The sequence below is a fragment of the Phodopus roborovskii genome, unplaced genomic scaffold, assembly GCF_943737965.1.
Source record: "Phodopus roborovskii unplaced genomic scaffold, PHOROB, whole genome shotgun sequence".
NCBI lineage: Eukaryota > Metazoa > Chordata > Mammalia > Rodentia > Cricetidae > Phodopus > Phodopus roborovskii.
The window spans coordinates 6335085-6358417 of NW_026126460.1; the positions used below are offsets into that span (position 1 = coordinate 6335085).

Genomic DNA, 23333 nt, shown 5'->3' on the forward strand with positions numbered 1-23333 from the left:
TCACCAAAAGGATTGAATTAGGAGAATTTCAGGCATGAACCCGAACCTCTGCAAGGTGTGCACAGCTTAAAGTCGGAGGCCAGGGGATGAATGAGTCATTTAGGGAGACTCTAGGCAGCAGGTGCAGAGAGTGTTCTAGGTAGGGTAGGATGGCCAGAGAAGGCTTGGATAGGAATAGTGGAGAGGGGCCATGGAGGGAAAGAATTTTAAGGAGAAATTGATGGTATCTGGTGGGGCAGAGCAGGTGCATGAAGACTTTATTTCAATATTCTGGTGTATATTTAAAACACATACCTGTTAAGATAGTTTCACAGTAAAATACTTGTATAGTTGGACAGATGGGCAGGGCATTGTTTAACCTAGATGCCCATGTCTCCCTCTGTGGTAAGAACAATTCTAAATCCCCTCATTAGCAGAAATTCTAAATATAATACACTTTAAGCAAAAGTTTTCAGCACAAAACACGTTGAGCAAGAAACCCCAGGAGCAACGGTTCTCAGACTGCAATTCAGCCTTTTGCTTGCTCATCCCGCCTGTCTGTGACTTTCTATCCTTTGACCTGATGTCTTCTCCCCATTTCCCGTCTCACCCTGGACCCTGGTAACCACGGTTTAGTCTCCATTTCCATGTATGTGGCTTTTTTTTTTTTTTTTTTTTTTTTTTTTTTTGAGACATGGTTTTTCTGTGTAGCTCTGGAGGCTGTCCCAGCACTGACTCTGTATACCCGGCTCTCCTGGAACTCACAGAGACTTGTTTGCCTCTGCCTCCCAAGGGCTGGGATTAAAGGTGTGGGCCACCACCGCCTGGCATATGTGACTTAAAAAAAAAATTAGATTCTGCATATAAATGCAGACTTTCCTGTGTTTTTCTTACCTTCACATTGTATCCTCGGATTCCCACGTGGCAAGTGGCAGAATCGGCACTTTTCTTTTTGAGGCTGTCATATTCAATGGTGTTTATGTGCACACGCATATGTGTGTTATATTCAATGGCATATGTGCACACACATGTATGTTATACACACATGTATGTTATATTTATTGCTATATGCACGTGTATATTATGAGATTATAATGATTTATCCCTTTGTCCTTTGATGCCTTTTTATATCTTGTTTAAAATACGGGTGCAGTGCAGAGGAGGTGCCGATGTCTCCTAAAATTTTAAAAAAGTTCATGTGTGTGAGTGTTTTGCATGCGGGTGTCTCTCTCTGTGTACCATGTGCTTGCCTTGTGCCCCAGGAAGCCAGGAGAGGGTGGCACTGGGGAGTTACAGCTGCCATGTGGGTCCTCTGGAAGAGCAGTCAGTGCTCCCAACCCCTGAGCCATCTCTCCAGCCCCAGTGCTTGTATTGCTCTCTAAGTTCCCATGGGCACACACTCAGAACAAGGACTGCTGAGTATCAGTAAGAACTTCTAAGAGCCCTTGCCAGGGATAGCTCCGACTTCACAGAGCCCTGGAGAAGAGCAGTGTCATCAAGACTGGGCAGGGTGAGGCAAATGTAGGTATTCACCTTCCAACACCATTTATAAGAGAGGAGAGTGCTCAAAACTTCAGTGACCAAGATAAATAATATTCAGCGCAACATTTAAAAAAGTCAGCATAGACATCAAAGTCTATAATAAGAAAGTTATTAGACAGCAGGGCTGTGGTGGTGCATGCTTTTGATCCCAGCTCTCAGGAGGCAGAGGCAGGCAGATCTTTGTTTGTGAGTTCCAGGACAGCCTGGTCTACAGAGCTAGTTCCAGGACAGCCTCCAGAGCAATACAGAGAAACCCTGTCTCGAAGAATCGAAATGAATGAATGAAATTAGAATTTTGCATAATAAAAAGCTTCAGCATCATTGGCTTTTCCTTCTGCTCTAGATGGGTCCAGTGTGAGGCAGCGCTAAGGGCTCTGTGGGGATGGGGGTCCAGGTGGAGTCATGCCAAGGAGTGGTCAAAGTAGAAGAAACTGAACCCCAGTGTGCCTATTCCTTCACAGGGTCCTAGCTTCGTGTGAAAGGAGACAAAGCAAGGGCTTAGGGGTCTCAGGTCCAGCATCTTTGTGATGGTTACTGTTTAAGATGGAAGAACCTTGGCTCTGTGTAGGAGCTGCTGAGGAGTGCTGTGTCCCAGGAAAGTGGAGGCGGACTGGGGCGGACGGACTGTGAAGGCTGGAGTCTGTGTGTGTGTGTGTGTGTGTGTGTGTGTGTGTGTGTGTGTGTGTGAAAAGAGGCTGACCAGAATCCTGTAAACAAACTGCCTCAAGGATGCCCCAAACACAGGAAGTGGTGCTGCGGGCTCGGTGCTGTGTGCTCCTCCTTCCTCAGCTCCCTGCTGTAATCGTGTTTGTTTGTTTGTTTGTTTGTTTGTTGTGTGTGCTCCTGAGTGCGCGTTTACACGTGCACGGAGTAAGGAGTAAGGTGCACTTGTAGAGTTCAGAAAAACCCAGAGGGGTCGGTTCCCTTCTCTCCTTTCACAATGTGGGTCAAACTCAAGTTCTCAGGCTTGGTGACAGGCACCTGCGGCTCTCTCTCTCTCTCTCTTTCCGTTTCCCTCTGTTATATTTTATAGCGAGTACATTGACTTCTGGCTTCTAATGAGAATTATTCACCTATGCTGAGTATCTGTTCAAACGCCTTAAAAATGTGTATTTTAATTAGCTTACAAAATAGGTTTAATCCTTAGTTCTGGTTAACTCCTCTCCCCTTCAGCTTCTACCTCTCTAGCCGTGAGTGGGAAAGACTGGGGATCTGAAAATGGGGTACAGGGTGACCAGCCGTCCCAGTTAGCCCAGGCCAGAGTGATACAGGAGTTTTGGTACAAAATACCGAAAAGTTCTGGGCATGCCTGGCTCACTTGCCTACCCCAGATACTATAGGGGTGGTGTCAGGAGGCAGAAGGTGGGGGAATTTAAGACTGGCCACAGAGTTTGGTTTCAGGTTCAGTACAGAGAGAAGGAAGTGAGATCATTTCCCAGTACTCTCATATGTAAGCCATTCATTCATCCCTTTGCACACGTGCACAGTGCCAGCTCTGAGTCAGATACAGACGCCTGAACAGAGTGACCATCAGGCTGCCTGTGCCCCGGTCTAGGCCAGGTGGCTCATGGAGCTCCACGGCCTTTGTTAGAAGCTTGCCTAGAGCCTCTTTCTTCAGCCTTCTCAGCAGTTTTGGAAATCCCGATGTTAAGCATTTTCCGACTGTAATGCTGGGAGTGTTGCTGTCTCAGACCCTGTCTGCCGCTCACTATCTTTCTGAGCTTTCATCTCCTTTGCTGAGCTTGTGTGGCTGTTTTAAGTGGTTACTCCTGAAATGAAACTGAGACTGGTTGCCAAGGTTCGAGGCAGTGTGTACCAAATGGGAAAATATGTGTGTGTGGGAAAGCACGGGAAGCGAGACGTCGAAGGAGAGTTTCATCTGAAGAGAAGGGGAATTCCTTTAGAATCTAGAAAAAGTCCAGTTGCCAGTTCTGTGTGGCCATAGACACTGTTTGAAACAGGGGTGGGGTTAAGTGGTGGGATGATGGTCAGTCAGGATTGGGTATTTGAAAAGCAGGCAGGAATCAATGCCTCTCAGGAGTCAGGAGAAAGTGATTCTTCAGGAGAGGCAAGTGGAGTGCTGAATGGAGTCCCCAAAGGGGGACTGTGATGGCCATGTCTTTTTATTGAGCTTAAGAGACTTTGGTTTGGAATGTGGCTCTATCGGTGGAGTGCTTGCCTAGCATGAATGAAACCCTGAGTTCAGTCACCAGCACTGCTTAAAACCTGGCTTGGTGCTGGGCCTAGTGGTGCATGCCTTCAATGCCAGCAGTTGGGAAGCAGAGGCAGGCTGATCTCTGTGAGTTCAAGGCCATCCTGGTCTATATAGTGAGATCTAGGACAAAGCTAGATAGTGAGATCCTGCTTTAAAAAATCATAACAACATCTCCAAAAAAAAAAAAAAAAAAAAAAAAAAAAAAAAAACCCATCCCCCAAACCCACAAACCAACAAAACAAAAATCCCAGTTGTAGTGGCATGAGCCTATAATCCCAGCACTGGGGAAAATAGTATGTTCAAAGCCAGCCTGGCTTTGTTTTATTTCAAAAGAAATAAAACAAGAACTCCTACAGCTGTCCCCAAACCCTCTCTATCATTTGAACCAGTAAACCCTGCCCTGTCTATAGTACTCGTATCTGGTAAAGACTTAGTACAGAAGAGACAGAAACTCAAGTTTCAGGTCCTAGACTTCCTCAGTCTTTCTGTGCCTTATTAATGTCTCAACTGCTTCATGACCAGAGACTGTGATGTGAGGTGCACTGCCCTCTGCCCCTGAGGCTTTGCATTCAGTGGCGCCGCACACTTGTGATCCCAGTGCCAGGGGACAGAAGGACACAGAGACAGGGGGATTCCTGGGCTCACTGGCCAGCTGGACTTGCCCACCGTGAGAGATCATCCATGTCTCAAAATATCTAAGTGGATGATGCTCGAGGAATGACACCTGAGGTTGTCACTGGCCTTCACACATGTGCACATGCACCTGTATACACACACACACACACACATACACCTCATAATATGAATCTTCAACCATCTGCTTAACTCTAGTGAAGTTTCATGATTTCTCTTTTAAATGTCTTATTACTAAACATGAGGTGTTACTGCTATCTAAATGCTGTCTTTTTGAAACTTGAATTCATCCTGGTTGTTTCTGGTTTATGGAATTGTAGCTAACTTGCTTCTATTTGTCGTAGATTTCAAAACTTTGACCTCTCATTAATCTAGCATTTTGCTTGTCATTATATTTGGATTTGTCCACATGGGAAATCTTGTCCATGGATAATCACAGTTAATTGTTTGGTTATGATCTATTTTTTATTGTCTCTGCTTTGTTCTTCAGTAAACTGCTGAATATAGTGTTTATATTCCATCTCCAGCCTGGATTTTAAGGGACTGACTGCCTTTTAACACCTCACCAGAAAGAACAATACTTGCTGGGGCTTTTCCTCCTTCATGACTGCTCTTTGGATGTTTCTACATTGCTGCCTGGCAAGATAATTCTTTTTCTTAACCTATTCACTAATGTTTGGGGGAGCTACTTTTTTCATATGTGTGCTTGTTTGCCTGCATGTATGTTTGTGCACCACATGCCTGCCTGGTGCCTGTGGAGGCCAGAAGAGGGATCATACCCTTCAGGTCCCTTGGAACTGGAGTGACAGTTGATTGCAAGCCACCATGTGGGTTCCAGAAATAGAACCCAGGTCCTCTGGAAGGGCAGTCAGTACTCTGAACCTCTGAGCCATCTCTCAGGCCCCAGGAGCTAATATTTTTATTAGACTGAATCTTCCTACTCATGAATAAAGTATGGCTCTCCACTTATCTGGATCTTTAGTGATGTCATTTTAATAATTCATGTTTTGTTCCTTCAAGGTCTTGCATAGCTTCTCTTTGGTTCCTACATGTTGTCCGTGTGATGTGATAATATATGGTAAACTTTGAATGATTAGTTTTTAAACTGCTTTCTTTTTGGCCTTCTGTAATTTTTTTTTTTTTTTTAAGTTTCTTACATCAGCTGTGTACCTGAGCAGGCATTTCTGTGCTCCGTTCTACATATGTATGTTTTGTTTTTTCAGATTAATCAGCACCTTGTTTTATTTGAGACATGGATGATCTCTCATGGTGGGCAAGTCCAGCTGGCCAGTGAGCCCAGGAATCCCCCTGTCTCTGTGTCCTTCTGTCCCCTGGCACTGGGATCACACTGAATGCAAAGCCTCAGGGGAGGAGGGCAGTGCACCTCACATCACAGTCTCTGGCCATGGAGCAGTTGAGGTAGAAGACATTAATAAGGCACAGAAAGGCAGACTTGAAACTTGAGGAGATTTCCTGGACTCAGTGCCATGGACATGGGAGGTTGATCGTTCTTGAGTTCAGGGAGATGAGAGATTTCGGGATATTTAACAGCAGTCCTAGCCTCTGTCCACCAGATCCAAGTGCTATCACTGGGGGATGATGACCAAAAGCAGAGATCATTAAATGGCCCTTGGGGAACAAACTCTCTGTGCATAAGAGTTATTGACCTGGCCTGTGGAACGTATACAGGCCCCGTTTCTTCTTAAACTCACCTGAGCACATTCACGTGTGAACTTTGAGATGCTGGCCCTGAGGATTTGAAGTCTGTTTGTTTTGTCTATTGTTGTGGTGATTTTAATTTTTGAAAGGTTTATTTGGTTTTATTTTATGTGTATGAGTGTTGTGTATGTGCACCACATGCATGCAGTGCCCACGGAAGCCAGAAGAGGGTGCTAGATTCCTTGGGAGCAGGAGTTATGCAAGGCTGTAAGTTGGGAGGCAAACCCCCCAAGTTTCTGTGAAAGTTTCAAGTGCTCTTTACCAGGGAGCCACCTCCTGCAGGCAATGACTGTAATTTTTTTTATGCTAACCAATACATGAGTTTCCCTTCAATGGAAGATATTTTCTTCTCTAGCTCAAATATGATGGAGCTAGAGATGGAGGCTGATGGAGCCTATCAGCACTCCAGAGGCTGGCCTGTGCTGCACAGCAAGGGTCTGTTTACAAAGAAAGAAAAGGGGAGAAAGGCGGGAGGGAGGACAGAAAGTAAGAAAAGAAACCCTCTTACATGGGAAGGAAGGGAATCTTCTGTGGGGCTTTTGCATTTGCTTCTGGAGCCCTTATTGACTAACCCAGTCTTGGGGATTTTTCAAATGATAATTTTTTTGGCCTGGTGAAACAGAAAACCTAGTAAAATCTAGATTATAGTTCAACCTCTTCTGTGCTTTTCTCTGTCAAGTGCTCAATACTGGCAGCCACAAAAACTGTCTGAGCCGCACCCCAGCTTCCAAGCATGGCCTGGCTCTGCACAGGAATTTGTGTTTTCCTTCCAATATTTTCTCACCCTACCAGCTGTTCCCCCTGAGTAATTGAGATTTGGCTGCCAAACTGTCCTCCCTCAGCACGGGGGCGAGGTGGGGGGGCAGCACAGTGGTGCTCTTGTGAGCTTTCGTGACTGCGTGGGCCTGATAGTGGGAGAAGGCGACTCGAGCAGCTACTGCTCTGCCTTGACACTGGACATGTTGTTTCGTTTGTGAGGAACCACACAAGCTAGATGGCTGCCTTTGCAGACTGGATTTGTTCAGTTCTTTTCCAAGTATGTCTGGAGAATTTGGATTTTTCTTGCTCATATGTTTAATGGTCTCTTATTTATTTTCCCTCATTTATTTCTTGTTGTACACATAAATATTTTAGAGATTACCTTATAATAGCATCGACTAAGCACATTACAGCTTCTAGTGACAGAGGAGAAAAAGAAGTTGGCCTTCTTGTCGCAGAAACTGGCAGTTAGGTTAAAGTGTTGCCCCCGTGGGTGGCACCTCCCGTGGGTGACACGCCCCCGTGGGTGGCACGCCCCCGTGGGTGGCATGCAGGCTTTTGCTATCTGGGGCTCATAGTTAGTCACTGGAACTTTAGAAAAAAAGTATTCTGAGCACTGCTTTTTCTGCGTTGAGTGATGATTTTAGTAAATTCCATCCCTTTAGTTATAAATCGTCCTGTTTAAGTCGTTTGGATAAATGGATGTTGAGATTGGCATAGCCACACCAGTCTTAGATAAATACTTAAATACAAAATATGTGAAGCCATTATCAACTAAGAGTTGGATTATGTTTCCATTTTTTACTGAGATCAGAGGGTTTTTCTGTTATGTGTTTTTGCTCAGAGACATGGTCTCATGTATAATGGCCAGCAAGGTGACTCAGTGGGTAAAGGTGCTTGCTGCAAAGTGTGATGACCTGAATTTGATCCCTGAACCCGAATAATAGGAGAGAACTGACTCCTGAAAGTTGTCTTCTGACCTTTAGGTGTGTGTGGAATGCCCACAAATCCCTCCCCTGTATACACAATAAATAAATAAACAAATACATAAATAAATGTGTTTTTAAGTTAAAACCAGAAGCACAGTGGCTATCCTTTATAGCCTAAATTTGAAAACTGCTCAGTTCTGATGAAGAAATTGACAGTACCTGACCCTCCCTGCCTTGAGCTGGGCATCTCACCAGATCTCACCCCCAGCTCTTTCATACACCTCCACTGATGGTGCCATTGAGAATTTTGAGAATTTTGGTTGGGGGACCTTGAACATTGCTAGGGCTCAAGGTCAACAAGGTCAAAACTTAAAAAAGCTCTTTGCCCAGCCCCGCTGGAGGGCCCTGTGGTCATTCATGGTGAAGTCAGCCAGGGTGGAAGGGTGGGGCTGCAGCGAAGCCTCCAGCTGTGAGTGAGGGATGGAACCATGGAAGAGCTACTGGGAAGGGGAGTGAGGAAAGTACCGGAGCCGCCCTGCCGCAGCACGGAGGCCAGAGGCGCCCCTTCACCAAAACCCAGGGCATTGGGTAGGGCTAAGGAGTGGGTGAGAGTAGCAATTCCTGTGACAAATTTCTCAAATCAGCTGCTTACTCACTGGGCTTTTCTTCTTCCTCTGAGTTCTCTCATGGTAACTTAGTCATTGGTTCCCCAACTGTGATTTCCCCTTGCCTCTTTACATTCTGATTAGACCATGTGGGATTTTTTGGGAGGTAATTTTGTCGTTGAATTCATTTTTGAACAGCCGGGTTTCCTTCTGTGACTTTTGGGTTTTGGCTCAATCTTTGACTCTGTCTACTGGGGATCTCTTTCTGTTGGCTTACAAGGGTGAAGCTACTCACAGACACCAGCAAGACAGGGAAAGCCTATGCTTTCAATCTTAGGTGATCCCGATAAGGAGGATAAAAAGTGTTCTCTCACCACAGAGCACCTCTACTGCAAGAACTCTGAAAGCAATGAAGAAAGCCCTCCGAAATGAAGACATCTCATGGTACTCGGAGCCCTGCTAAGTGGATGGAAGCTGGGTGAGAGCCTGGCTGTCAACTTCTGGGACATGGCTGTGCACCCTGTGTCTGCTGAGGTCATCCACCAGGTGGAGGAGTCGCTTGATGAGGATGAGAAGGAGATGATGCTTTTCTTATGTAGAGATGTGTCAGAGAACCTGGCCCCACCCAACCTGAGGGAGCTCCTGGACAGCTTAAGTGAGAGAGGTCAGCTCTCTGTTGCTACCTTGGCTGAACTGCTCTATAGAGTGAGGCGCTTCGACCTGCTCAAGAGGGTATTGAAGACAGACAAAGCAGCCGTGGAGGCTCACCTTCGCAGAAACCCTCACCTTGTTTCTGACTATAGGTAACTCCCCAGCTCTGAGTCGGGGAGGGAGGGAGCTTGGTGGTCTAGACGGTGAGGGCAGGGAGAAGAACCTCATCCCTTCCACTCTCTTCTGCTCAAACAACCTGTGATACCACTTATGGCGTGGAACTCTCTGGATTCTGTGTGTTTAGTATTTTTGTTTGGAAGCCCATTATAGCTCAGGTTAGCTTGGAACTTACTGTGTCGCCCAAGCTGGGCCTCCAACCCGTAGCAATCCTCCTGCCTCGGGTGTGGGATCACAGCTTGTTTGAACTCATAAAACACGGATTGCTTACTGAGTAAAGATCATAAAGGAAGCGGAATGGACAGATAGTCTGTGCGTGCCTGAAGGACAGATTAACAAGGAAGAAAGAAGAGACAGCATAGAGCCAGTCCCTGATGGCATAGGAGCTGCTGTGCTTTGGAAAATTCTGGTACCAAGAAAGGAAGTAGCAAGAGTGAGTAATCTTCCTACCTCCATAGAACAGTAGCCCTTTCTAAATTTTCCTCTGTCCCAGCCAGCCAAGGAAGTACAACAAACAGGGTGGGTTCCCTTCCTGTAGTCCTGCCTTGCTGGCTCTGAGGAGCCCAAGTCTGTTGTTTCTTCAGTGAACTACCTTTGAGCTCCCTTCTGGTTAAAGCAGGAGGACCATTGGAGTCCCTTAAGTCCCAGAGCCTCTGAGCTGCTCCCCCTCCCCTCCTTGTTCCTCTAAATTGCTTCCTGTTCCTCCAGGCTGCAAGTTTTGTCGGTTGTGTAATATGTATTTTGGGATGGTGTCTATTATGAAAACTACTGAAAAGAGCTGAAGGCAGCATGGGCTTTGGAAACTGTTGAGAGTTGGGGTTGGAAGGACTGTGTTAAACCTCAGACATACAAGTTACAGCCCACTCAGGCTGAGCCAGTAACTAACTTTACAAATAAAGACTAATATAGCCCAGCTGGTGACAGAGGCCTACAACCCCAGCTCCCCAGGACACTGAGGCAGGAAGATTGTGAGTTCAAGGCCAGCCTGAATAACTTAATTAAAACCCTGTCAGAAAAGATAGAAGGGACATGTGTAGACCCAGAGCTCAGTGGTAGGCGCTCACTTAGGGTGTGTAAGGTTCTAGGTTCAGTTCCCCCACCGTAGACAATAACTGAGCTTCACAAGTTCGAGTCTCTTTGGATACTGTGTCAAGTGGCTTTCTATGTGAGATGCTTGGGGTTACTGTTATTCTTGATAAATTTTCACTTGTTCAGCCATCACCTGATGTCAGTGATCTCACATTTGGGGGATCCAGTCTTGGGGACTAGGTTCAGGTGCAGTGAGTAGGAATGGGGTGTAAAGCCCTGTAGAAGAGGCTGGCAGTTGAGGTGATGTGGTTGATCCATTCATCCATCTGCTCAGCAGGCTTCACCAGTGCCTAGCTAAACTTAGGGCAAAAGGAATCCCTAAGCATGTGGAAGTCTACCTGGGAAAGGCTCCTCACTGGAGTCCTGGCAAAGTGTGGTAGCTGCTCCAGCCAGAGCTAAGGCCAGCAAGGCAGGAGGCGCTTTCCAGACTTAACATTTGTGGTCAGGAGCCCCAGGGTGGATGTCTTTTACTTTTCAAATTCAAACACGGGCCAAGAGGTTGGAAGTGTTTCTTTGCTTCAGACTCCTGAGAGTCAAAGTTCGGTTCTTGACCAGTGTTACTGGGAGCTTGTCAGAGAGGACAAGGCCACTCCGAACTCTGTCTTTCCTGTTACTCATTTGTTTCATTTCACTATTACTTCTGGGGACCCAGGGGCTTTTTCAGAAAAGTCTGCTTGCTCAGTTGTTTTCAGAGCTGTTAGTTAGAAAGGGAAGTGCTGTGTTCTACTGCAAAGGAAAGGCCAGGTGTGGTATGTATGTATAATTCCAGCACCTGGGAGGCAGAGGCAGGAGGATGGGCGGGAGTGGTTGGAGGCTAGTCTGTCTACACAGTAAGTGCTAAGATAGTCAGGGCTTGGGGGGAATATCAAGGCTTCCTGTTTTATAGAGTAGGGACACATCCCATGGGACAAGAATTAGTCTAGTTGTTGGCCTTGGTGAGGCTTGGGTTCTTGGATTCTTGGATTCTTGTCTGGGTTTACTAAAGAAACTTTTGGGATTTACAGGGTGCTGATGATGGAGATTGGTGAGAATTTGGATAAATCTGATGTTTCCTCGTTAGTTTTCCTTACAAGAGATTACACAGGCCGAGGCAAGGTAACCAAGGACAAGGTGAGTTGTCTTTTCTTGGTGCCCATTCCAAAGAGCTGTCAGAAGTAGGGCCTGCTCCTTGTGGAGAGAGGGAAGTGGACAGCCTTCTGCCGTGGTCCCAGGAGCTAGGCATCTCAGATGGTTTCTCTGTAACACTGGAAGCAAGAGAAATCTAGTTCTTTAATGACCCTGGTGTTTCAGGTTGAATGAATAGGAGAGCCCCACCCTTTCTGGTAGCCATCTCTTGAGACAGAATGATCTGGAATGTTAAGAACTTTCAAACAACATTATGAAGATTTCCCATATCAATCCTTTACTCAGCCACATACCCCCAAGCACACACATACTCTGGGAAGCCCTCATGGTGTGTGGTGTTGGAGGTCAAGTCCAGGGAATACTCGTGCATGCTAGGCAAGGACTCTACCACCTGAGCTACAGCCCTAGCCCCCCATCTCTTTGAGTGAAATTCAGGAGGATGATTTGTTCTGGGCAGAACTGCCTGGATTGGGATCTCCAAGGGTTACCAGAAGGTCTCATCTTGTCACCTTTTCCTGCTGTTATGACCAGATGGTCTAGAGTCTGCACTGGGACTTGTGAGCCCTTTACTCACATGTGTTTCTTGTTGGTGGCGCTCTTAGAGTTTCTTGGATCTGGTGATTGAACTGGAGAAACTGAATCTGATTGCTTCAGATCAATTGAGTTTATTAGAAAAATGCCTGAAGAATATCCACAGAATAGACTTGAAGACAAAAATTCAGAAGTACATGCAGTCTGGTAAGAAATTTGGCCTCTCAGTGGTCTTAGTGCGCAGTAGGAATGGTTGGTGGCATCATTTGTCTATCCATGGTGGAAATAGAACCCAGGCCCCTCCAGCCTGTCTCAAGAAATCGTATTCCTTTATAGCCTTCATATCCCAATGTCCCAACCCCACTGGCAAATCTCCTCCCTCTGAAAGTTGCCACCAAGCAGATCTTAACATTCTGGCCTTTAAAGAGGTCTGCATCTCTGATTTTAAAGGGTAGAGAGACTGTGAACTTTCACGACTTGGGTTGTAGGTTGAACCCTGTTACCTCGCACCATGTTGGACCTGATGACCACCATCCAACTATGGGCGGTGTCTCTGGGCCTGATTGCTGTTCTACATGTGTGCTGTGTCTCGCTTAACCTCATGGAAAAGGGCACTTTTGTTTTTTTCTTTAATAAAGGGTGTTGGTCTTGTCCCTTACACCATCACCATAGGGTCACAGGATAAAGGTCATGACAGAGACTTGCTTATCTATAGGTCAGTGTGTCCTCATTCTGAATGACAATCAGAAATAGGAATGGCCCTTAATTTTCTTTTTAATTTACAAGTATGCTTATTTTTATTTATTTATTTAATTATTTAGTGTGTGCACCTATGTGCACACATGCATACACACCCATATGCCATGTGGTGGTCTTTTCTTCCCTTCCACCCAATCCCAGGGATTGAAATTAATTTGTCAGGCTTGGTGGTGAGTGCTTTTACCCACTGAGTCAGCTCAGCTGCCCCATTAGTCATTCTTGCTGCTGGGCAGAAGTCATCTGAGCTGATGTTCTGAACTCAGATGGTTCAGGTCTAAGGTGTTTTGAAAGATGACCATGGCCTGGGACTGAAGCATTGTTGAAGACTCACTTGACAATTTATGGACCTTAGCCTCTCTCTTTGTCTTTACAGGCCAAGGAGCAGCATCAAATTATATGAACTCTCTCCAGGCTTCTCTCCCAAACTTGAGTATCAGAGAGCCTTCATATAGTTCAAGGGTGAGTCTGGAGCCAGTGTGCTGAGTGCCAGCATGAACTGGTTTCAGAGATGTAATAAAAGTGTGCATCTCATTTCATGTGTTGTAAGAGCTGAACAAATTATGTAGACATGTATCTGATTAAGAATGTGTATACCTTCTTATGATTATAAACCTTAAAAGTGATCAGCTGGTGGGCGGTGGTGGCACGTCCCTTTATCCCCAGCACTTGTGAGGCTGAGGTAGGATCTCTGTGAGTTCGAGGACATTCAGAGCTAGATAGAGAAACCCTGTCTCAACAACCCCCCCCCAAAAAAGAAAGTGTTCAATAATATATTTGGAGACTAAAAAAAATATGTGTGGTGTGTCTGTTACCTAGGTATGACTACTATTAATATTTGGGGATACTTTCTTTTAGTCTCATCCCTATGTGCATTAGTAAATGTGTCTATTTCTATAATGGGATATTTTTTCATTGTTTATTTGTTTGAAGATTCACTTTTAAAATAAAAGTAGATAGGATGTACCATTAGAAAGAAAAACTTAAGTGTCCCCAAAGAGATTTTAAAATTGTGTTTTCTTCCTACCTCATAATACTCATGTCCCAGTTCCTTTGTGTTAAGGCAACTATTCTTGACCAGTTGTTGACCATGCAGAAATAGTCTACACACATGCAGTGTACAAGGGGTAGCATGACCACACCACTCTTCTGAATAGAGAATTCTTAGACATTGTGCTATAAGGTTCTTATGAGATCTCACCCTGTAGCCCAGCCTGGCCTGGAATCCAATATGTAACCCAGGCTGGCCTTGAACTTGCAATGAATGACCCTCCTCTTGCTTCAGCCTCCTAAATGCCTGTTATAGGCATGTCCCACCAGGAGTGCTCGTGGCTTCCATTTTCTACATACACCAAAATGTATTTAGTTCTTTCTTGCTGATGTACATAGATTGCTTCTGTTCTTTTGTTACTAGAAACAATGCTGCAAAATAAATATCCTGATTCTTACTTCTTTGTGCATTTCCTTTTTTAAAAAATAATGTAAAAATATTTTACGTTTTATTTTTTTGTTTATGTGTATGCATGTATACCTGTATGAGTTTTTGTACACCATATGTGTTCAGGAGCCCATCAAGGTCAGAATTGGACATCAGACCCCTAGAACTGGAGTTACAGGCACTAGTGAGCCACTATGTAGATACTGGGACTTGAACCCAGGACCTCTGAAAGAGCAGTCAGCACTCTTAACCTCTAAGCTATCTCTCCAGTCTTCCTGTTACCTTTTTACTGAGTGTGTCTTAATAATTTACAAATTGGCAAACTTTTTTTTAAAATTAGTGATGGAGCAAAAGATTTCTTTTTCTAGTTAATGGTCATAAATATCACATGGTTGTTTATGGTTGTTTAAGAAGCACAGATCATCTTGGGCTTGTTCCCTGGTTAATCTCTATCATGAGAAAAACCTTGGTATAATATCAACCTAACCCCACTTAAAGTTATGCAGACTGAGATGGACACAGACTAGAGCCCAGTTTTGTGGTTGAATTATTAACACTTCTATCAATGCGTATCATGAAAACATTTCTCCTATTTTATAAGCAGTTTCTTGGAGAATACTAGCAATAGGAGGTACTACTGAGCAACATTGCTCCACCCACTGACTGAACACATATGTGTAAAGCACAGTGACTATGTACATGTACCTCCTGCAGTCCCCACCAGGCCCGGCCTTTGCTTATCCCTCCTGACATATCCATAAACTGCAGTCGTCTCATTGCTTAGGTACAGTTTTTGTTTGTTTGTTTTGTTTTTTTTGAGACAGGGTTTCTCTGTGTATCCCTGGCTGTCCTGGAACTAGCTCTGTAGACCAGGCTGGCCTCGAACTCACAGAGATCCACCTGCTTCTGCCTCCCAAGTGCTGGGATTAAAGGCGTGCACCACCACTGCCTGGCCTTAGGAACAATTTTTAATTTGTCCTTCTAGTCTCTGATATACTAAGTCACAGACAACCCAGCTTTAGGATTTTCTGAGCTCTTTCTCCCACTACCTGTTTATTATAACATACGCTGTCTTAGTTCAAACCCTTCTGTATTTTCACTACTGTGTTTCTGTTCTGCAAATGCAGCTACACATCTTCACTCTCCATGTAGCCTGCTTGGCTCCAACATGCTTTGTGCTTCCTTTCTCACTAGCTAGCATGTGGCTTGAGCTCCCATTTAGTAAGCAGGCGCTACAGTATATGAACCTGGAAGTTTTCTCACAAGATATAGTAACTGCATGGCTATGCTTTTTTGTTTGGTTGGTTTTTTTCGAGACAGTGTTTCTCTGTATTGCCTTGGAGCCTGTCCTGGAATTCACTTTGTATACCAGGTTGGCCTCAAACTCAAAGAGATCCGCTTGCCTCTGCCTCCTGAGTGGGGATCAAAGGCGTGTGCCACCACTGCCTGGCTACATGGCTATGTTTTATCTCATAGAAGGCTACAACAGTGCTTTGGAAGTTACAATGGTATTACCTGGCACAAGAATCTGAGGTATTAAAAAACCAAACAATTACATGACTGCACTGTCATGCTTTTAAAGTCTGGCTTTGATTTTGATCATTTTCAATAACATGTGAAGGTGAGTGTGCATCTGATTTCAGGGGATGGCACTGACCAGGCTCTGACCAAGTCAATATTATTCCTTGGGGGAAACCATAGATTGCATATCTTTCTTCAGTTTACACACAGCCGTCTCTTAGATGAAGCTTAATGGATAATGTACTTCTTTCTTTGGTTAGGATAGCTACAGAGATCAGCTATTGTTGAAATATGAGTGATCAGAGGGTGTCAGGAAGTGATGTCATCTTACACAGGTCCTGACATCTGAGAGGTCAGTTTAGTGTTTCAGGGGTGATTCATGCAGAGTTCTAGATAGTCAAGAATCATGCCCACATATCACTTATCTTGTAGCTTAGAAATAATTTTTTTTAAAAAGCCATAATTGGGGGCTGGATAGATGGCTCAGTCTTGGCAGCTCTTCCAGAGGTTCTGAGTTCAATTCCCAGCAACCTTAGGTTGGCTCACAGCCATCTATAATGAGATCTGATGTAGTCTTCTGGCATGTAAGCTCTATATGTAGATAGAGCACCACATACATAAAACAAATAAATCTCTAAAAAGCCATAAACGGACCTCATCTATTTATTTATTTATTTATTTATTTATTTATTTATTTATTTATTTAGGAGTGCTGCAGATTGTACCCAGGACTTTGGGTGTAGGCTTTTATCAAGTGCTTCTGTGCATGTTATACTGGGCTTGGTGTTTGTGAGTATTGGAACACCACAAATACCCTTTTGGGCTAAGGCTAGTGAGGTGGCTTAGCATTTAAGAGCACAGGTTCCATTCTTGGCACCCACATGGTGGCTCACAACTGTCTGTAACTCCAGTCCTGGATGATTTGATGCCCTCTTCTGCTCTACATGGCACCAGACACATACATGTATGCAAAACGCACACAGTAAAAAGAAACCCAAAAACCTCCCTACCATACATATGGCAGATACTATTCTATTCTTATCTGCACTGTTGCAGACGAAGAAGCAGATAGTGAGGTAAAATGGCTGCTCAAGGCTACATAAGTATGAACTGGCGGAGTCAGGATTCACAGCCAGAAGTTTATGGCTAAACCTCACACTTGCAGCCATGCTGCGCGTGCCTTTGTGTTAAAGGCTGAGTGTCAGTCTTGGTCTCAGCATGGTCTAAGTTGGGACTGTTCCAGCTCCCATGCTGTACTCTAACAGCAGGCTTAGAGCTCTCCGAAGCAGCCTAGCATGCAAGGTTTATTAGGTTCACCTTCATAATACTTTCATTGCTTTTTGTTGTTGTTGTTGTTGTTGTTGAGACAGGGTTTCTCTGTAGCTTTTTGAAGCCTGTCCTGGAACTCTCTCTGTGGACCAGGCTGGCCTCAAACTCACAGAGATGCACCTGGCTCTGCCTCCCGAGTGCTGGGATCAAAGGTGTGCGCCACCACTGCCCAGCATGTTTTCATTTCTTACTGAGAGTTGATTTGATCTTCAACAGTATAGTGTGGAACTTATGGAGTTAACAGTCCCCACAGCTCATTTTTAGGTAACCGCGAAGGTGATATTTTTATTTTTCCCTCCTGTGTAAAAATATTGAGCTATTTAAAGAGGTGTAACATAGTGAGCTTCTGAAAAAAAAAAAAAAAAAAAAAAAAAAAAAACTAACAGTGTGACCTTCTTTTTTATATTTGAAGTTCCAGAATGGGCGAAGTAAAGAACACAGATTTGTGGAACACCTTGGCATTCAAAGTAAGGCCATCATCAATCTCTTATATCTAGTCTTTATAAATGCTTAATAATTTAAAAATGAGGGGCTGAAGTGTGGGTCAGTGGTAGAACACTTGACTAGTGTGAAAGAGACCCTGGGTTTGCTCTCCAGTACCAGGAAAAACATTCACACTGTTGTGCCCGGTGGTTCCTGCTTATTGACTTAACTGCTTGAGAGGCGGGAGTAGGAGTATCTCTTGTGCCCATGTGTTCAAGACCAGCATACTTTGCAACGTAGTGAGACCCTGACATCTAAAAAAGAGGAAAAGAAAGGAAAGAAAAAGAGAAAAAGTTCCATTTTAGAGATGGCTAGTTCTTTTATCCACATATTTTAATTAAGCCCTCAAAGGGCAGTAAACACATTCCTCAAATGTATTCACTGAGAATTGTAGTTCCTCTCTGACTTAGCTCATCTTGGCTGTATTTGCAAGACATGTGACATCTGAAATGGAGCTATAACCAGACCACGTTAAACATTATTCAGCCATGATAGTGAGCCACATGTGTAAAAACACTGAGCTATTTAAACAGGTCTAATATAGTGAGCCAAATTTCTAGCTTCAGGAAGAAGAATGACACTCAAGGGCAGACAGTCTCTTCCGTAAAAAGAAAAGAAACACAATTAAAAGATCGTCCATTTCAACCCATGTGTTCTCTTTTATCTTAAAACGTCTGCACTTGAGCTTACGGCATTATGTAAATTCTTATTTATTTGTTTGTTTGTTTGGGATAACTGCAGACAGAACCTTGCCCTGTATCCCTGGCTGGACTGGTATTTATTATATAGTCCAGACTAACCTCAAACTCACACAATGCTCCCATTTTAGTCTTCCGAGTGCTGGGATTGCAGGACTGTGTTACCACGGTTGCCTTATAGCATCATTTTTTTAAAAAAAAAAAACAAAAAACAAAAAAAAACATTTCTTTGCTGCATGGAGGCCTTTCTAAAGACTCAGCCTTGTGCTGGTGAGGTAGCCCGTGCTTAGAGTCAGCATGAATAGGCCTCTATTCCATGATGGAGGACTGCAGTGCTACCCAAGGACCTTTGAATCTGTTGTGTATGCAGTAGAGGAGCACTAACATGTGTGGGGCTGTGCCCCGATGGAGCCTTGTCTGTAGCTTGTGTACCCTGCAGGCAGCGTGTGCTCCTCGAAGCTGAGAACCATCCCCCCCCACACACACACACTAGCCAGATGGTGCCACTCACGCCTGCCGCTCCCTAGCTAACATTTGTCTCTCCAATGAAAACTGTTGAGAACGGAATTAATTCCCAAAGTGACAGCCTGTTTCTTAAAGCACTGGTGGGGTGGGAGAGTTAGCAGTCTCAATGCTGTTTAAAATGAAAAACAGGAGACCCGACATGCTTGCTTGGGAATGTAAAAAAAAAAAAAATGTTTTCTTTCCACTGCGACCCTATCATAGATTGGTCCAGGTAAGTAGGTGAGGCTCCCAACACCTGGGCACACTGTTAGCCTTTCTGTCTTGGCCTGACCTTGACTCACTAATCAAAGGAAAAGCATTCAGGTAGACTGGCCTTAAACTAAGAAGTTTAAGATAATCAAGCCATGTGTTTGCATCAGTTTGGACTTCCAAACTGAAAGATCTAGATGGTGCTGGTGAATACCACTTAGCTCTTTCTAAATCTTCAACCAAGATAGGCATGTCACTGAGATAGATAGGTGTGTTATACACTTTTTTGTTTTGGTTTGTTTTGTTTTGTTTTTTGAGACAGGGTTTCCCTGTAGCTTTGGAGCCTGTCTCAGAACTTGCTCTGGAGACCAGGCTGGACTCGAACTCACAGAGATCCACCTAGCTCTGCATCCGGAGTGCTGAGATTAAAGGTGTGAGCCACACACATATTTTCTAAGGAAGGCTTGTTGCTTAGAACAAGGGGACAGCAGCTGTCCTAAGGGGACAGCAGCTGGGCAGGAACCAGAGTACTGTCTGGAACCTCACTAATGGGGCTTCTTTTCTGTTAATCAACGATTGTTATAACAGAAGAAAACCAAACAAAATCCCCTTCTAATCTCAGTAACAGGGATAGCTGCAGTTTGAAGCCGAGTGTGGCAGCCCAGGACTGTAATACCAGCACTCATGAGCTGAAGCAAGAGAAGCAAAAGTTTGGGGCAGGCTCAGCCTGGGCTGCGTATCAAGAGCCTGCCTCTAAACAAAACAAACTAAAACTAAACAGTGGCAGAGCACAAACAAACAAGAGCCCAACTCATTTCCCCTAAATCTTGCAGATTCTGGTAAGGTTGTTGTTGGGTTGTTTTTTGTTTTTGTTTTTTTTTTAACTAGGTTTTTTTTGTTTGTTTTGTTTTTGTTTTTTTTTTTTTTTTTTTTTTGGTCCTATCTTTAGACATCATTTCTCACTTTGCTGCAGTCTTGGCCTAGAGCTTGAATGAGGAGACAGGATGACAACTGCTCAGCATGAAGGTGTGAGCCAGCCCTTCCGTGGTTTCAGGAGCCAGTTGGTCCCCCCCTTGTGGAGGCTAATTGAGTCATTGTTGAGGAGAAGAGTTTTCTGTGGGCTCACCACTTTCCAGGCTTGCTGTGCAGTGTCTTGCTGCTGACATTTGAGTTTATCATCTCCCAGCATCACTGAGCTATGAAAACATTGGCCATCTGTTCTGTACATGGCACACATACATAAGCTTCCCTTTCCTGCACGCTCCAAGCTGTTCCCTTTAGATGTTATCCATAGTTTTGGTCCATGGAGGAAAGCTATCAGTATAGTGAAGTGAGATTTTTTTGAATTCTCCTTATCAGGTTAAAAACCCACCAGCCACCGGGTAGTCATCCAGAGGAGGGTAAAGGAGAGCCATCTTGCACTTGTGTGTAATGGTTTTTCTACATAGTCCTGGGATGACAGGGGTTCTTGAGTTTTCTTTTGAGTCAGGCTCTTCCACGTGAGGTTGGAACTTTGGGCTGAATCTCTAGCTAGAGAAAGCATAGGTAGTTAAGGGATGAGCAAAGAAAACAGCCATGATAGAAAGAACTCAGCCAGCATGGGCGTGGTTAAGATCTGCTCCATAACGAATTTCTCTCTCTTAACCCTCAGGAAAACCAGTGAAGACATCCATCCAGGAATCAGGAGCTTTTCTGCCTCCGGTAAAGAACAAATTCTCTGATTTGATATTGTATACACATGTATCTTCTTGAACACTGACATCCTAAAAAAAACCAAACAAACAAACAAAATAGCCAAAACCATTGGGAAAAGTTATTTGTGACAACTGGGTGCCTGTGTATAATTCCCTTGAGAATTCATTGGTCAGGAACTTGAATATAGCAGAGAAAACAAATGGATGGCATGAATGAACCATGGAATGCAGGGAAATTCCAAGTGGCAGCCCATGTCTTGGCTGGGTAACTACTGAACACACAAGTGGCCGGTGACGCTGTACTGAATTGTGCTGTGCCCTGGCTTTTGTCTGGGTTGACAACCTCCTCTGCGGAGGAGGCAGTGGAAGGCCATTGTTTGTTCTGGCTTAGGAAGATGTCTCTTGTTGCTACTTTAGGCTTCTGTGAAGGTACATGACCCATCTTTCTTCTCTTTCAAATTATCTTTATTCTGCAAAGCTAAGACACATGTAAAGAGATGACAATTCTCATTAAAATTAAGTGAGAACTGAAACAGTACATTATCAGAACGGAGGAAAAAATTTGACATTAATGGAAAATGTCAGCTGTGATGACTTTAGACCACGTCTGTTGAGTGACTCACCTGCCAAAGGAATGTTTAAGACAGTCCAAAAGAAGAAATGACACAGGGGCAAGACCTTAAGGGAACAGAGAATTACCCAGTATCTCTAATGATGCCTGCCTTTCTTCTAGCACATATATGAAGAGAGTTACAGGATGCAGAGCAAGCCCCTAGGGATCTGCTTGATCATCGATTGCATCGGCAATGACACAGGTAGGTGTAGAAGCCACAGATTAACTGATTCCCTAGGGCATGGTCATGGCCAAGGAAGCTGGGTTTGCAGCACGGTAAATACTAGCTGCACTCACAAAGTGCACTCTGTTTCGCTACTTGCATTTTACTCCTTGTGGTTGGTCAGTCAGTGGTTCCATCATCTTTTGGGGCCTTGGAGTCTTCTCTAGCGTCCCCTATGTGACTGACAGGTGAGGGGAGAGAGACTGTGTAGAGGATCTCATTACAGATTTCAGAGACGAGGCCTGAGAGTGATGTGCCTCATCTAACCACATTCTATTGGCCAGAACTTAGCCAAGTGGCTCAAGCTAACAACGATGGACATAGGTAGTCTAGCCATGTGTTAGGAGGAACAGATGGGCATGAAAGCCTTCCCAGGGGCTATTAAAAACAGGTTAACTCTTTGTTTACTTAGAGGGATGTGAATGGTGTTTGAGCCACGTGTCACCTGTGAGCCATCATCATTTGGATCTGAATTGTTTTTGTTCAGTTGTTGGATGTCTGATGCAAACTGAGTCACTGGTGATGCATCAAGAGAGAACTAGAAGAGCCTAGATGCTGGGAATAACATCCCATTTAATCATCACTCCCCTCCTTTAGAGGAGTGAACACTGCAGCTCATGGCTTTCGTGCCTGTCAACATTCCTTAGCATGAGTCAGAGATGACTCGCTTGAAATATTACAATGGGGAGTTTTAGGAAAAGAAAGTCAAGTTAGCAAAGATGAAACTATTTTCCCAGGATTTCAGCTACGATCCCACTTTCTCAAGTTGTATTTTTGGTAGGTGTGAGGAATGTGTTTCTTTAGCTGTAGAGAGGTGTCCTTTCCCTTTGTAGTGACCCTCATGGGCTCATATAGCTGACTATTTAGGCCCCTGTTGATAACTGTTTGAGAAGAATTAGGAGGTGTGGCTTTGTTGGAGGAGATGTGTTACTGGGGTTGGTTTTGAGGTTTCAAAAGCCCACACCAGGCCCAGTGTCTCTCTGCCTACTCCTGTGGATCAGATGTAAAGCTCTCAGCTACCGCTTAGTGCCATGACTGTCTGCTTCCTGCTGTGATGATCATGGACTAATCTCTGAAACACTAAGCAAGCCTCCAAACAAATGTGTCCTTTTTATGAGTTGCCTTGGTCACGGTGCTCTATCACAGCAGGAGTAGCCCTAACTCTAAGGCACCCTTTTACCTGTTAACCTCTACAGAAGAATGAGGAAATAGCTTCTAAATGAGCCACTTACTGTTGTAAAGGATATTGTGAAATTGTTCTTTGATTCTTGATTGTACCCAGTCTTGTTTCATTCACCATCAGGAAGTATCTAAACACACAGCTTTCTGTTTATGTTAAAGGACTCACAAAGATTAAGATGCAACCTGCTGTATCCAAAGGACTTAGTTATTCATGGCTAACACCCAGAGCCTGTGCTGAATTCTGTTGCTGAGTTGTGGGTGGGGGCTAAATGCATACCTGTATTTCTCCAATTATAGGAGTACATCAGAGTTGGGCCCTGGCAAATGATTGCCCAGATTTTAATCATGGCTTAGATTTTAATCATGGGGCTAGAGTAAAGGGCACTTAAGCGCTCATCACTACCCTGTGCACGTGCGCGCCCCCACACACACGCACGCACGCACGCGCGCGCACGCACGCGCGCGCACATACACACACACACACACACACACACACGCGCGCGCGCGCGCACACACACGCACGCACGCACACACGCGCGCGCGCGCACACACACACACACACACACACACACACACACTTCAGGGAGCATCAGGATTATTTGACTCATGTACTCTGCCTCTGAGTGTAAAACTGGAGTGGAGGTCATTTATAAAACCTTCCAGCTCCGCTGGCCAATCAGCAGGTTGTGCTTTTGTCAGCTGAGAGATCCCAGATCCCTTTGTGAGGT

The 23333-nt window shown here is 44.6% G+C and overlaps 1 protein-coding gene across 5 annotated transcripts in view; it reads left to right on the forward strand.

Annotated features, from left to right (window-relative positions):
• Cflar (CASP8 and FADD like apoptosis regulator) overlaps positions 1 to 23333 on the forward strand; it is a 61555-nt gene that overhangs the window by 9088 nt on the left and 29134 nt on the right. For all 5 annotated transcript variants that reach the window (XR_007834874.1, XM_051190266.1, XM_051190269.1 and 2 more), the window contains 7 exons: positions 8761 to 9184; positions 11303 to 11408; positions 12026 to 12161; positions 13087 to 13172; positions 17411 to 17465; positions 20545 to 20594; positions 21321 to 21402. Coding sequence is in view for 4 of the 5 variants with exons in the window: in XM_051190266.1 (XP_051046223.1) it covers positions 8823 to 9184; positions 11303 to 11408; positions 12026 to 12161; positions 13087 to 13172; positions 17411 to 17465; positions 20545 to 20594; positions 21321 to 21402 (877 nt within the window). In the remaining variant the exon portion in view is untranslated. The remainder of the gene's footprint in view (positions 1 to 8760; positions 9185 to 11302; positions 11409 to 12025; positions 12162 to 13086; positions 13173 to 17410; positions 17466 to 20544; positions 20595 to 21320; positions 21403 to 23333) is intronic.